Genomic DNA, 13,971 nt, shown 5'->3' with positions numbered 1-13,971 from the left:
TAAATCCAGGTCTTCCGGTCCCACATCAGTGTCTGACCTCACAAATGCACTTCTGGAATACTGGTCAGGTATTTTCATAAACACTCTTAAGGCTTCCTGCTTGCCTTTTGATGGTCAATGAATAAATATTTTTTAGCTCTGTGTATAGTATACACAGAGCTGCATGTATACACATGCAGGACCTTCCACACCATTTACACTCATTTAAAAGATGTGAGAAGGTGGGAATGGTGTAGGGATGTCTTTCTGCAGAAGAAACTCGGTGAGTATTCTGAATAGCGAGTATGACTTAGATACGGAGTGGTTCTTGATGACATCCTATCTACTCTAGAAAGGGACCTGAGGTGACGATTCATCATGACAAATGATGAATAGCTCTAATATTCAGCAGAGATCTGAAGCACACAGCTGGTCCAGCCAAATCCCAGAGTTAAATCCAACTCAGCATCTCCAGTAAGATCTAAAACTATCTACAATCACAGTTCTACCAACCTGACCCTGAAAACATGTGAGCCAAGCTTGGTGAGATGAAGTTGGGATTGGTTAAAGCTGCTTACACAAAGTATTGAGCAAACACTGAGAATATTAGTGTACATAAAATTTTCTAGTTTTTATCTTTTTTGTTTTGCAGTTAAAATCCATCAAATATTTAGCTTTTTTGGGGGGGAGAAATTTTGGGGGTAAACGCAAAGCGGCAGAAACAAGTTTTACTTTCATGTTTCTCTGCAGCCGGAGAGTTTCAATTCAGATATGAATCACTGTGAAATCACCTGGCTCTCGTGATGGTCTTTGGAAGTTGATGTACTGTGTGAAAATTCCTTTCTGCTCTTATTTCTATCCAGACCAAATGATTAGGGAAAGTCTGATAACATCTTGTTCAGTCTCATCCAGGTGATGAGGCATTGTCAGTATGGTGAACCCTGCCTTCTTCACTGGAGTGTTACTTCTCTGAGTTTCCACCAGAATAACCACAGAAACAAAACAAAACTCAAACACCCCCACCTCTACTGTTCCCTCACTGCTGCTTTTGTGTTTCTGATTTGTTATGTGAAGAGCTTCCAAAGTGAGGTAGCCTTAACAATGCCTGTGCTGTTTAAAGACAAGTGTGCAATCAAGAATAGCAGGTCAATACATGCAACTGTTCTGTGTACAGCAAATGATACATGGCTTAGGTTGCCTGTTGACATTCTGCACAATGGGAGGGACCTGTGTGCTCAGTGCTGGTGGTACAAGAGGGAAGGTGTAGCAAAATCTCACACTGAGGAAGGGTGAAGGCCAAAAACAGCAAGAACAAACAGGGTGTGGCCGGCATCTGGACACAGACCCAAGTGATCTGGTGTGAAACACGGAGGACACAGGAAGTCAATATCAATGACATTGGCTACGTACACACAGCAGATCTTGTTGCTAAATTCAGATTTTTTTCCTGGAATTTTTTTGCATGATTGTTCAAACTACTGATAGATGTGACAGCAATCAGACTTCAGTGAGAGCAGTTTACATCCCCAAAGTGACCTGCATGCATGTCCCTGGGACATGATCAACAAAGACAATAAATACTTGATCAGAGTTCTGCTTCTGATTGCGAAAAAGTGTATAACGTATGCTTGGTTAAGGCCAGAACCTCCCAGTATTACACAGTGGCGAGATAGGATTAAAAAAGTCTATATAATGGAAAAAAAAACCCATCAAAACTACAACTTAAGATGGAGACCTTTGAAACAAGATGGAGACCTATAACTAAATTTTTACTTTAACCTTGACACCCCTATTTATCTTCTTTTTGTCTTGTTCATGTACTTTTTGAATTTATTTTATATTATCATTATTATACTTTATTACTAGAGTTTGTATTTTCAGTATCTCTATTGTGTGTATATGTTGATATAAAACAGTTATTGAAAATAAAGAGTTCAAAAAAAAAAAAAGGCAACATGACCGTTGCCGAGGGATACATGGCCAATTCAGTACCACATACAGACGTACAGAAGATATTTCCATTATAACTTTTTAATTCTGATCATTTAATTTTTGACTTTGGTTCAGCCCTGAATCTCATTCTGCATCACCACATATAACCACATATAACCACATATAACCACATATAACCATACAGCAATGAAAGGAAAAGGATCAAGTTGTGCTGCTGTTGTGGAGACAAAGGCTAAGTTCACCAGTGAATCCGACCCAAATCTGATTTTTTTGCCCATATGTGACCTATATCCAGCTTTTTCATGGCCGTCTGAATAGTCCAAAGAATATAATTTGTGCCACTTGGTTTCATGAGATAGAACTCAGAAAATATTAGCTCTGATCAGTCATTCAAACAGCTTCTGAGGTGAAAACCAGATTGGTGTAGGAAAATGTTTTAAACCTTGTTTGCTTTTATTTTGAACCCAGTTGACATTCAACCTATAGGAATAGATTTAAAGCCACATAAAGTTCTGCCATTTTTGAGTAATGGATTTACTGTAAATTTACAAGAGAACAAAGAATAATAAACAACTTTACATGTATGGACATTATGAAGCAGCTTTTGAGTTAAAGCAAAGGACGGCAACCTTTATGGTCAAACTAAAATGTGCTGTGAGAAATGTCTGACCGTATGCTGCATAGGAAAAAACAAAGATAAACGCCATGAACCCTGGAAGACCGGCTGCAGAGATGTTATGGGCATTTTCACAACTGGAGGAAGAAAGTGGCTGGAGAAATGGCTGATGGGAGAGAAACACGAGGGGTAAGACGGGGTGAGCCAGCGCTCAGGGCACAGACAAAATGATTGTATATATGTTCATATCAAATTCAGCGTTTCCTGGCTGAAGATGAAAGGCAGCAGAGAGGAAGTGATTATCATTAACATTCCGCTTTGCTTTCTTTGTTCATATTTTGATTTCCTCTTGGACGGGAGCCGGACTGGGGAGTGGAGCTGAAAACAAAACGCCAAAACTCACTTTCCTCACAATCCAAGAGTTTTACTTCACTGCCTCTGGGAAGGAATTGTTTCTCAATAGCAGAGTCCAGACCCTCTAGATGAAGCAAAGTGTAGAATATGGGTATGTTTTTTACCAGGTTAGTAAACCCTAGAAGAGGTTGTACTTTCCTCATATCACCACTGTCGTGTCTGGGAATGTCTGTCAGACAATCTTTATCTTTGACTGTAACCTCTCCAGGTTTTATGAGCTTTGTTTTCTTGTCAATATTTTAACAGATAGCCACTTCTCTGGTAGCACTCACACTGGAAACAAATAAAGTTCATGTACAGATCTGTTACATGTAGCAGTCACCAGCTGCATTTCTATTACAAATGTGCACAAATCGATATTCTAATGTCAAAAAATCCCCACAACTGCAGTGTTTCCATCAAATAACAACTAAGTGTTAAATCACACGTGAATAGGTTTGCTCAGGCAAGTCATTAAAGATCATGGCAGCAGTGGATGTAAACAGTTACGTGGAACATATTCAGAATTCAGCCAAGGCTCATCACCAGCCAATCAGAGGAGACGATGTCATCTTGGAATCAATAAAAAGATGACTTGAGATTCTAATGTATATTGCCACAGACTGGCGACCTGTCCAGGGTGTATCCTGTCTCTCGCCTGAAACGTTCACTGTAGATAGGCACCAGCACCCTTCCAGACCCCACTAGGGACAAGAGTGTACAGAAAATGGATGGATGGATTTTAATGTATATAAAAAGGCAAAAAAAAAAAAAAACGGAATATTTGGTAGATGGCAGTCAGTGATTTGTGGGAATCTATTTACTTTACTGATTAGAGACGCAGAAGATCCCCAGAGGGATTCATGACACAAATGACCTCTTTAGTTATCCAGAATCCCAGGAGGCACCGTGTCGGAGCAGCCCTGTGTGATGAGGCTGTTAGCTTAGTGGGGATGTCTCTTTACTGTAGCAGTTCCACGGTGTGATCCCAGCTGATCAGACTGCTGCAGTTTTACATAAATCAGTTTCCCTGTGGAACACAGACACACTCCTCCTCTGCCCTCTGTGGTTTTGTGCTCCAGATGTTCGCCTGCAGGCAGACAGCAGCAGCCCAGACGGTGCCACCGTGCCCTTTTTGTGCCATATGGGCCTGCTGTCCCACAGCAGAAACTCTAGCTGTGGTTCAATTACAAATGTGCACAAATCTTAGTCAATATTCTGCTGATACTGAAAAAACAAACACAAAAGAAAAACAATTGTGTTTTTCCATTAGATAGGAAATTCAAATAAAATCACACCTGAATAAGTTTGTTCACTTGATAAGTCATTAAAAATTATAGCAGCGGCCAATTTACATCCAGCTGTTGGTCATGTGACTCATATGACGCAAAAAGGTGTTTCCACTGCAGTTTAGCAAAATCCATCTATTTCAATACGGCTGAGAAACCACCTCATCCCACCGCAAAAATGTATCATCAAGAATCGTGAGTTTTTATTTTAAATTAAAAAATTTCCATTAAGCAAATTTATTTTTGTAATTTCACACACACGCACACACACACACACACACACACACACGCATACACACGCACACACACGCACGCACACACACACACCCCCACACACACACACACACACACACACACACACACACACACACGCACAGAACAGGTGATTTAAGTTAAGACTTACTTATTCCACGCTTGTCGAAGTTTCTTGGCGCTGTACACTGTAAAGCGTTCTGTAATGAAAAAAAGAAAAATCACCTGCTGTTAATATCTGAACAAAATAATTAGTCTCACAACACAAAGTAGGCCTACAGATCTCAAACAGTAACACATCATGTCCAGATCTAAAGGAACTGTTCCTAAGGCTGTAGGACTCCAGAGAACCATTGAGAACTGGTATTGAATGGATAATGGGTGGAACAGTGGAGAACCTTCCCAGAAATGGCTGATCCACTAAAACTATTCCAGGAGTTCATCAACAACTCCCCCAGGAAGTTACAACAGAACCCAAAACAGCATCACCGTCTCAGTTCAGGTCAAAGTTCATGATTCAATGATAGCAAAAAGAGACTTAATCACATTTACAAAACGAAAACAAAACAAAACAAACAAAAAAAAAAAACAAGGAAAGAAAAAACAGATTTACAACCAGAAACATGTCAATACAAAGGTTCAGGCCAGAATCCTATTTTAAACAAGTTGGTTTTAAATATTTGTGATAAAACCATGATACTGCATAACCATGGTATCTTTACTGAAGGCAATCAGGCAATCATGTCATGAAAATCCCAAACAGAGTTGGAACCAAGCAGTATGTGAGGACTCAATGTTATGAAGGGCATAAACCAAGGCCTTCTGGCTGTTAGGTTGGAGTCTAACTGTGTTAACAAACACAGTTTGTTAATGTTAGTATTTATTAGCACTAAATACATGCTAATAAAGTACAATCTCATACAAGTGACAAAATGACAAGTTTCTGCAGCCACATCCAGATGGAAGAAAACACAAGTTTAAATAAGAACGCTGAAGTGATGCAGTGGTTAGGTAGCAAGAAAATCCAGATGTCCTAAAACAATATCTAGACTGATAAAATGCTATGAAAACCCAGGCAGAACACTTTCTGCAGTTTCCTGGAAGAATAATTTTCATTTCAGGGTTGTTCTGCGTATAAATCTGCCAAACTGAAGAGTGTCTGATATCAGTTCAGATATGTTTTTAAATAATACCATCTGAGCTATGTGCTTCAGCTATGAGGCCAGACCACATGAAATTGTCATATTTTTGCAGAGTTTGGTTAGGCAGCCTCTTGCTTTTTCCACAGTTATGTTTGCTATGCTGGGAGACTGGGAGGCTCAGCCCTGCTCTCTCAAGCTCAGCCAAAGCTGCCATGTGCACTCACAGTCTGCCTGCCAGCTGACCAGCCACCACACAGACTTCGCCAACCACCCAGCAAGTCAGTCACACACTGACGCCCTAATCCTCCTCACCAAATACCCGGCCAGGGTCCGGCATCAGGGCCAACCTGCCAGTGCTGAGAGTCCAACCTCCCAGCTCCCAGCAGGGTGCCAGCCGAACAGAACCCAACACCATCGTTGTGTTTTCTGACTGCCCAAACAGTAGCCTGCTTATGTAACAATCCCCATGTGTATTAAAGAAAAGGCCTGTTCACAACCAAGATGGTACACTATGATAGTGAGTAAAGAAATGCCCTTTAAAGAACCACACAAATGTGTCAAGATCAGGCAGAAATAACTCCTCCAATCAGAAGTGAGGTCTAAAGTGTGGCTGCAGTGGATTCTGGGATCAAAAGAAAGGTAGAGAGTATTAATGAGCAGACACAGGAGTAATGATGAATAATGTGATGAATCATGAGCTGAATGTTTGTGATTCTGTTCTAATGGGCACTGACCGGCGGCTCAGAGGAGCTCAGCGGTCCAAAGTGTTGCAAAGCTGCCATCTGCTGGTGATTACTGTCTTTGCAACGAGTCAGGAGGTAAATAACCACTGAAAGACAACCTTCCAGAACAAGTCATATCAACATAGTAGAGTTTTATTTGTTTCAACTACATGACCAACATAAGGATAAACTGGTCAAACTAATTGATAAAGCCTTCTGGATCCCCTGCTCCATGTCATACCAACAGAACCATCTTGCTTTGTTGACTGTAAGATTTGTTTCTTTCCCACATTGCAGTCGGGTTCTTATTGTTCACATACAACCGCTGGCTGCCTACAATCTGTTCAATAGCTTGTTATCACAGAAATAATACATTGCAACTTTATGTTTTTGTGTAAAACATTATTACAATTGTACTCACTTGTTTTCATCTACTTCAGAAAGCAATTATTTTACTTACTGTACATTTCTGAAGCATTTCATGTCAGCTAGTCTTTTGTAGGAAAGACGTTGCATAAAGTAAAATTTAAGGTGTACTGCTCTTCTCAAACAGTTCTAACTACTTCAAACACATGAAGCAAGACTGCAGCATTTTTCACTGTTAAAGCCAGTTCTCCAGTGAAATGTTGGAATGGTAATAGAGTCAGATTCATTATTCGTATTAGTTTCAAAATAATCCCAGATGGTTGTGTTTTTCCCTACACTGTAATTATCATAGGCTTCCTGGAACTGCCAGCATGCTGGTGTTATCATGCCGAGGTATTAATCACACTCTGTGGCTTTCCAAACACCAACATGTGGTTGTGTTTCAGCAGAACATCTCAGATAAAATCTCATTCTGCCTATATCTGCTGAAGGCAAAGTCACACAGAGCTTGAGGCAGTGCCAGGCTGAGCAAAGTGTATCAATGTATGGTGACATGAGACATTTGCTTCATTTATACAGTGCCTGGTCCAACTTCAATTTGCAGTGAAGTTCATTCCATTGCTCAGATCCATAAAAAGTTTTCAACCTGAGGAATCCGAACAAAGTCTGGGTTTGAGGGGACAGAACAGATCAGGCTGGTCAAGAAGAACTTTCTATGTTAAATAAGTAACAACATAATGTTACAATAAAAATAAGTAGAAGCTCCTTTACTGGCTTCAGCTAGAACAGAAACACATAAACACATCAGTATTATCACATGAAAGAGAGAGTATGTGTAGCTAGTGGCAGCAAAGCTCTCCCAGTGGCTTTCTCTAAAAGAGAAACAGGTTAAGCACATAGAGTGTCATCATCTACAGAGACACCGTGAAGTTATTAGTTTTTATGGGAAATGTAAATCTTTCAGTGTCTTGCAATTCAATTCGATTCCAATTCTTAGGGCTAAAATTAAGTTCAGAAATGATTTTTCACTAAATCAATTTCTCAATTCAAATGGTCTAGAGATTCTGTCTGAGACTGAAAAATGAAAAAAAAATTACATGAAATTCTGTAACTTGAATTACCAGTGTTAGGTTAGCTTAGTTGCTTTGCTTTTTATTAAATAAAAAAATATTCAAAATATATCTGGTGGCTGAGACGGCTTCTGCAGAGTAAGGCAATATGTCACATTACACACCGCAAATACGAGCGGTACAGATGAACAATCTAAACTTCAAATCGATTTTTGAATCAATTCAGAAATCCGACTACAAACTGTGATTCTTTATAGAATTTATTTTTTTTTCTGTACCTCCCTGCAGAAAGCAGTCACAGACTAATAATGCTGTAAAGTTTATGTGGAGAGAATAAAACCCAGAAATATTCAGTGACTACAACAACTGCAGACAGTCATGAATGATTGGAAAGTAGTAGGAGAAAGTAGCAAAGTTGGTAAAAGTGTCTTCCAGCAGGGTGACCAAAATCTTTCCAAACAGTCTACAGATGATGTTACAAAATATGTAAAAAAAAAAACAAGTTTTTTTCTCACTTTTATTCACTATTCAATTACTGTGACTCTTGCTCAGCATAAATGTTGCCTCCTACCTGCTGATTTTACCTGGTTTGAGTTCTGTGGTGGAACATTTTGTTATTAGGGTAATATATTATGACTTTGTTAATGTGATGTTCATGTCATAATAAACGTCGATGACATTTTTCATAACAATCTCATCTTTTCATTGTAGGAAAATATGCACTATTTTATATTAATCATACATAAACTTTTATTTCATCTCCACAGTTCTGAGGAGTTTTTGCAGCAGTGTTTTCCACAGCAGGGCTGCTGAAGGGTCCCCTCAGTCTTTTTCTTGTGAACAGATTAAATGAGATTCAATTTTTTTCATTTCTTTTCTCATCTTTCCTCCAACTTTCTGAGGATTAACAGGGAGCCACTGAATGAGAAATACGAGTTTTGACTGATGGTAGTTTTGAATGTCTAACACACCTGTGGTCCACCTACCTGCTTCCAAGCCAACAATGTCACCATAGAGACAGGACGTGAGCTCACATTAGCATGGGCTATGTGTGCATGTTGGTCCCTAATTGGCCACTGGAGATTGGAGTCTGGGTCACAGTGTACCTTAGGGATGGCTGCTTGCCCGCCACCCTCACCTCTTTTTATCTGTTCCTGCCTGCCTCCCCTCTCCTGGATCAGCTGACACTAATCTGCAATCGGCCCATAAAAAGCCCTAATGAGCTCCCAGAAGGCATGGCTACCAGCTGGAAGAGCTGGCCTGCTGCAGCTGCTGCAGCTGCTGCTGCTGCTACAATAAAAGAGAACAGTCAGTGTCTCATGGTGTTCTCTCATCCCTTTCTTTATTTTCAACACCTGCTTCATCCATGCGGGGTGGTGTAAGAGCTGCTCCCCGTCTCCACCAATCATTTGGGTGGATAGATCGTCAGTCCATCACAGGGTCGGCTTCTTTCTCAAATTCTTTCTTAAGGAATGGCAGCATTCAGGGTAATTCAAAGTGTTTCACAGGAAGAACAAAGGAGCAGATATATAACATAAAACAGCTCGAGGCATAATCGCGTAAAGGAAAGAAACGCTAAGATTTTATGTCTCTTTCAAATTTTGGCAAATAAAAAACAGAGGACACATGAAGGCATTCTGTATTAATCTTTGGCCTTGATGGGTTAGCTGCAGAAAACAGTCCAGATGATGTTTTCAACCTGATTTAAAGAAGTCAACAGTTTCTGCACGTCAAGTTTTCATGCAGCAAAAACGCTAAACGATTCCTTATCTCAGCAGGTAAGAGGTGTGACGAGCAGTGGGATGTACATGGTCTGCACCTGACCAGCAGCTAGCTTCTTCAAACACAGTGACAGTACAGTGATTAAGGAACTGGTGGAGTGGAACGTTAACTCAGCAGGTCTTCATGCTTATTGTTATTTTTTGCATGGTCGTTCAAATCATTCAAATCAGCAATCAGACTTCTGTGAGCGGTTTAACCTGGGATGTTACAGTCGGTTTACAGAAGAAAAGTCGGTCGCTATGATTAACCAATTACCAGGCTGGTTGACTATAATTGATTCTTCATGATTAAACTGATTAATTGTTTTAGCCCTAGACTAACACACACTAGCCTCAAATAGCCAGAAAGAAAGTCTATTTATTTATTTAATGTGTCCTTCAAAGTATGCCACTTTCATTCCTGACTCCAATGTTCTATAAACTGATTTTTTTTTTTTTTTTACTTTTTTTTAATGTCTGGATCTAGTCTGTCTTTGGGTTTCCAGAATAAGATGCTGAGTTTAGCTTAAGAGGTGCCAGGCTGGAGATTACCCCCAAAGAGGCCAGACAGAGTAAAACAGTGTGGCAGCGCCCTCATTCATTGGTCCTTAACTCTTATATATTGATGGCACCATGGAGGGTCCAGCTTCCTGGAGGTGATCCTAGAAATGATCAAGAGGTCTTTAGTAAGTTTGACCACTTCCATAAAATATGTGCAGCTCTGTAGAGTGTTTACATATTGCCAGGGATGAATGACCTCATCAAAGGCTGCTTTTCTAAGACCAGGGAAAGTTTACAGGATCAGTTCCAAACTACTTAGAATCCAGTGGAGAACATTCCAGACATTTTTGCAACTCCTCTCTAAATAGTCTAAATATTCTAGAGTCTAATGTGAGGTCATCTGTCAGACAGATGAAGATTGGCTTACGTTGAATCTTCAATGTCGTCAACGTTGAGATATAAAGGCCTGCTTCACTGCTCATCTGGATTAGATTAACTTTCTGTCTGGTTTCATCTAAAATGATGGATTGTATTTTGCTGTTAAGTTTCTAAGTTTTTTAAATAAAGGATTATCGGTGCATCCTTTGAGATATAAACCGGACTGGGTTTTAGAACGACGGCTCCAGGTCACAACCATGACCCATAACAGATGCTAACAGCTCCAGCACAGCTTCAAGAGAAGAAATGTCCCACCTGCTTTAAAGTGAGGCAGGGAGTTAACGCCAGGCCATGTTTCCTCAGACGGAGTTCCAAGAACCTGACAGAGACATGAACAGAGAAGAAGTCAGCACAAGAAAATAAAACATCTTCATCACTAAATACTTTAAAAGTGGTTTATATCCCTGAACTTGTTCTGTTTTTTGATAAACTGCAGTAAAGTTATGCATAGTGTGGCTGGGAAGGAAAATAATTAATGGTTTATACCGTTCTAACGTATGTCTGGCTGTTTGTTCACAGACTCGGGTCTTGGATTTAACTCTATCCATTCAAAACTGAAAATCGCAGGTAAATGTTTTATGTGACTTCTAAAGCCAGCTTGTTGCACCAGATTTCATTTAGGAGTGTCAGAATAAAGGAAGCTAAATACAAATGAAAGACACACTTTTCAGATTTTCATTTGAATTGAAAATTAAAATTCATCAATCATTTTCAGTCTTATTCACAAGTACAAACTATTTTGTGTTGGTGAGTCATACATTTCAGTTAAGCACATTAAGCTTTGTGACAACATGTGAAAAAAAGCTCAAACACCAAGAGAATTCTTATAATATGTATTATGAAGCGTAAACATATAAACATATCTTTGCTTGTGAACTACAGTATTTAACAGTTTTCATAAATCTCAGAGTGACATTATGTGTTGCTGATAATATGTCATATGTACAACGGACACAAAATGAGTTTTCTCTCAGAAATGTATATGGATGTTAATCCATCTAATTTTAATGATGGTAATCAATAACACGATTTTTAAAAAGTTTTGTGTTGTTCGTAGAATATTCCTGATTGTTGCAACTTTTATAGGCGACTCAGCCTGAGTTCTCACGCACACAGGCTGGGTTTATGATGAGAAAGCACAGAGCAGCGGACATGCCTTAGACATGATCCATCACAGCTTTACAGCATAATAGTTTCCAGATTGCCTGCATGTCTCAGATCAGCAGCACACTCCGCACAGCAGAGATTTAAGCAGCTTACTAAGAACACAACCTATGCAGAGATTGGATGAGAGTGTGGTTGTGGGAGCCATCTGTTTCAGGCGAGTGTGTAGGAACAGCTGAGAGACAACAAGAGGAGAAGAACCAAAAGAGGCAGTATGAGGTTTTCTCTATGCACAGCAAACATGGCTCTGCTTAGAGTCTGGCCTGACTGGACTCATTTTAGTCTCAATGTATTATAGACTGACGAGTCAAAAATATTTTCTCTTAAAAGACACAAAAAAGGCAATGATTTGATGCAACCTAGACAGTTGATGCAATAATAACAATCACCCACCAGAGGGCAGTGTGAGCTCACAAAACAAGCTTCATATCATCAACTTGCTAAAATAATGGCCCAAGTCATCTTTAGTCAAAAGTGATTCAGACAAAAACAAAATAATCTGTTGTTTGCCTTTTGGCAAAAAATAACTTACACCATTGTTTTAGGAAGGTGACAATATGACATGAGAAGAATACAACCTTTAAGGATGAGTTTTTTTGTTTGTCTGGAACAAGAACATCCATCCATTTTCTATACACCCTTGTCCCTAGCGGGGTTGGGAGGGTTGCTGGTGCCTCTCTCCAGTTAACGTTCCAGGCAAGAAGCGGGGTCACCCTGGACAGGTCGCCAGTGTGTCGCAGGGCAACACAGAGACAGACAGGACACACAACCATGCACACAACTAGGGACAATTTAGAGAAACCAATTAACCTGACAGTCATGTTTTTAGACTGTGGGAGGAAGCCGGAGTACTCTGAGAGGACCCACGCATGCACAGGGAGAACATGCAGAAAACCCCCGGGCCGGGAATCGAACCCAGGACCTTCTTGCTGCAAGGTGCGACCAACTGCGCCACTGTGCAGCTCGAACAATAACATGCCCTGGTGAAAACATGTACAGAGCCAGTTTGGATGATTTCAAGGATCAATACAGTTTGTATTTGTTTAACTTTTCTGTTGTTTGTATGGGTAGATTTTCTGAACCAGATTAAACTGCTAGAGTTGGGGGTTCAGTGTGGCATGTGAGTGGATCTTTGGTTGACAGAGCTCAGCCTCTTCTGCATTATTGATGCAGCACTTTGCTGACCTTTAAAGTGATGGGAGGGTGGCAGTGGGTGGAGGGCATGGCGGTGAATGTTCAAGGTTTTATAATGATGGAGACGAGGAGCAGCATCAGCAGAGCTCAGGAGGAAAACAGACCTAAAGATCAGCCATTTAAACTGGCTCCCTTCCTGCAGTCTGAACACTAGCTCAACTGAAACAAACACTGATGAATGTAACTTTATGTAACCCACAAGTATACACTCATAATTAAAGAGAGTATTGAAAGTTACATTTAAAATTCATATATGTTATGACCAACTCCTATAGAAGAGGATTAGTACCATCTGAAATATTTGAACATGTCAAAGAAAACAAGGTAGAAGTTCATATTTATAAATGGGAAATTTCTTAGCACTATACTCTGGTTCCACTGGTGTTTTGAAAGTGACTTGTGTTTCTGGTTTAGGCAATCCTCAATGTCTGCATCCTCGAAGGAAAGAAAATGTCAATGTTTCTCCAGGCCAGTGAGCTCCAGGTCAAGCACAGGCAGGATAAAGGATATGATGAAAGCCAACGATCAGGGAGCCGGGAGGAATATACTCATCCAGGAACATGAGCCAGCGTCGGGACGAGGCATGTCAAGATGGAGATGGCTTGTTTTACTGAGGAATTCATGTGAGGTCAAAGGGCATGACCCTGAGCTCTACACACACAATCTGCTGCACACATACCAGCCCTCCACTTCCGTCACACACCCAGGATAGGTTATAGACCACCCAGCCAGGCGTATCTGACCTTCACTCTGGGACCCCCAATTATATTTCTGTTGGCAGAGAGGGGATGAAGAGGTTGGAGCGGTGTGGCTGGCGACTGCGCTGAAAACAGGTCAGGACAGCTGACAGACTGACAGGAGGTGTGTGAGTGTGTGGACTGAATCTGGGTCACGGACTGTGTCCTGCCTCCAGTTTTACTACCACAGGATTCATTTCCCATAAGACAGAATCAAAAATCATTCATCAGAATGCGTGGGAAGGTTTGAAATCCATCAAACTGTATTCCCAACAGCAGGAAGCGTGGCTCCACATGAAGATCATCACACTCACATCCTCAGCATCCATTACAAGGCTGGTTGAATATGTAATGGTAATAAACAATATTTTTATTTAACAGCCATGTTAACCACA

At 40.4% G+C, this 13,971-nt stretch overlaps 1 protein-coding gene across 1 annotated transcript in view; it reads right to left on the bottom strand.

Annotated features, from left to right (window-relative positions):
* cdk14 (cyclin dependent kinase 14) overlaps nucleotides 1-13,971 on the bottom strand; it is a 175,491-nt gene that overhangs the window by 45,207 nt on the left and 116,313 nt on the right. Inside the window, exons 11-12 of the mRNA XM_014986276.2 lie at nucleotides 10,737-10,800; nucleotides 4,634-4,682 (exon numbers count right to left, since the gene is read on the bottom strand). Coding sequence (XP_014841762.1) covers nucleotides 4,634-4,682; nucleotides 10,737-10,800 — 113 coding nt within the window. The remainder of the gene's footprint in view (nucleotides 1-4,633; nucleotides 4,683-10,736; nucleotides 10,801-13,971) is intronic.

The sequence above is a fragment of the Poecilia mexicana genome, unplaced genomic scaffold, assembly GCF_051168715.1.
Source record: "Poecilia mexicana isolate PSO_F unplaced genomic scaffold, ASM5116871v1 scaffold_6, whole genome shotgun sequence".
Classification (NCBI taxonomy): domain Eukaryota; kingdom Metazoa; phylum Chordata; class Actinopteri; order Cyprinodontiformes; family Poeciliidae; genus Poecilia; species Poecilia mexicana.
This window is presented reverse-complemented; position numbering and strand designations above follow the sequence as displayed.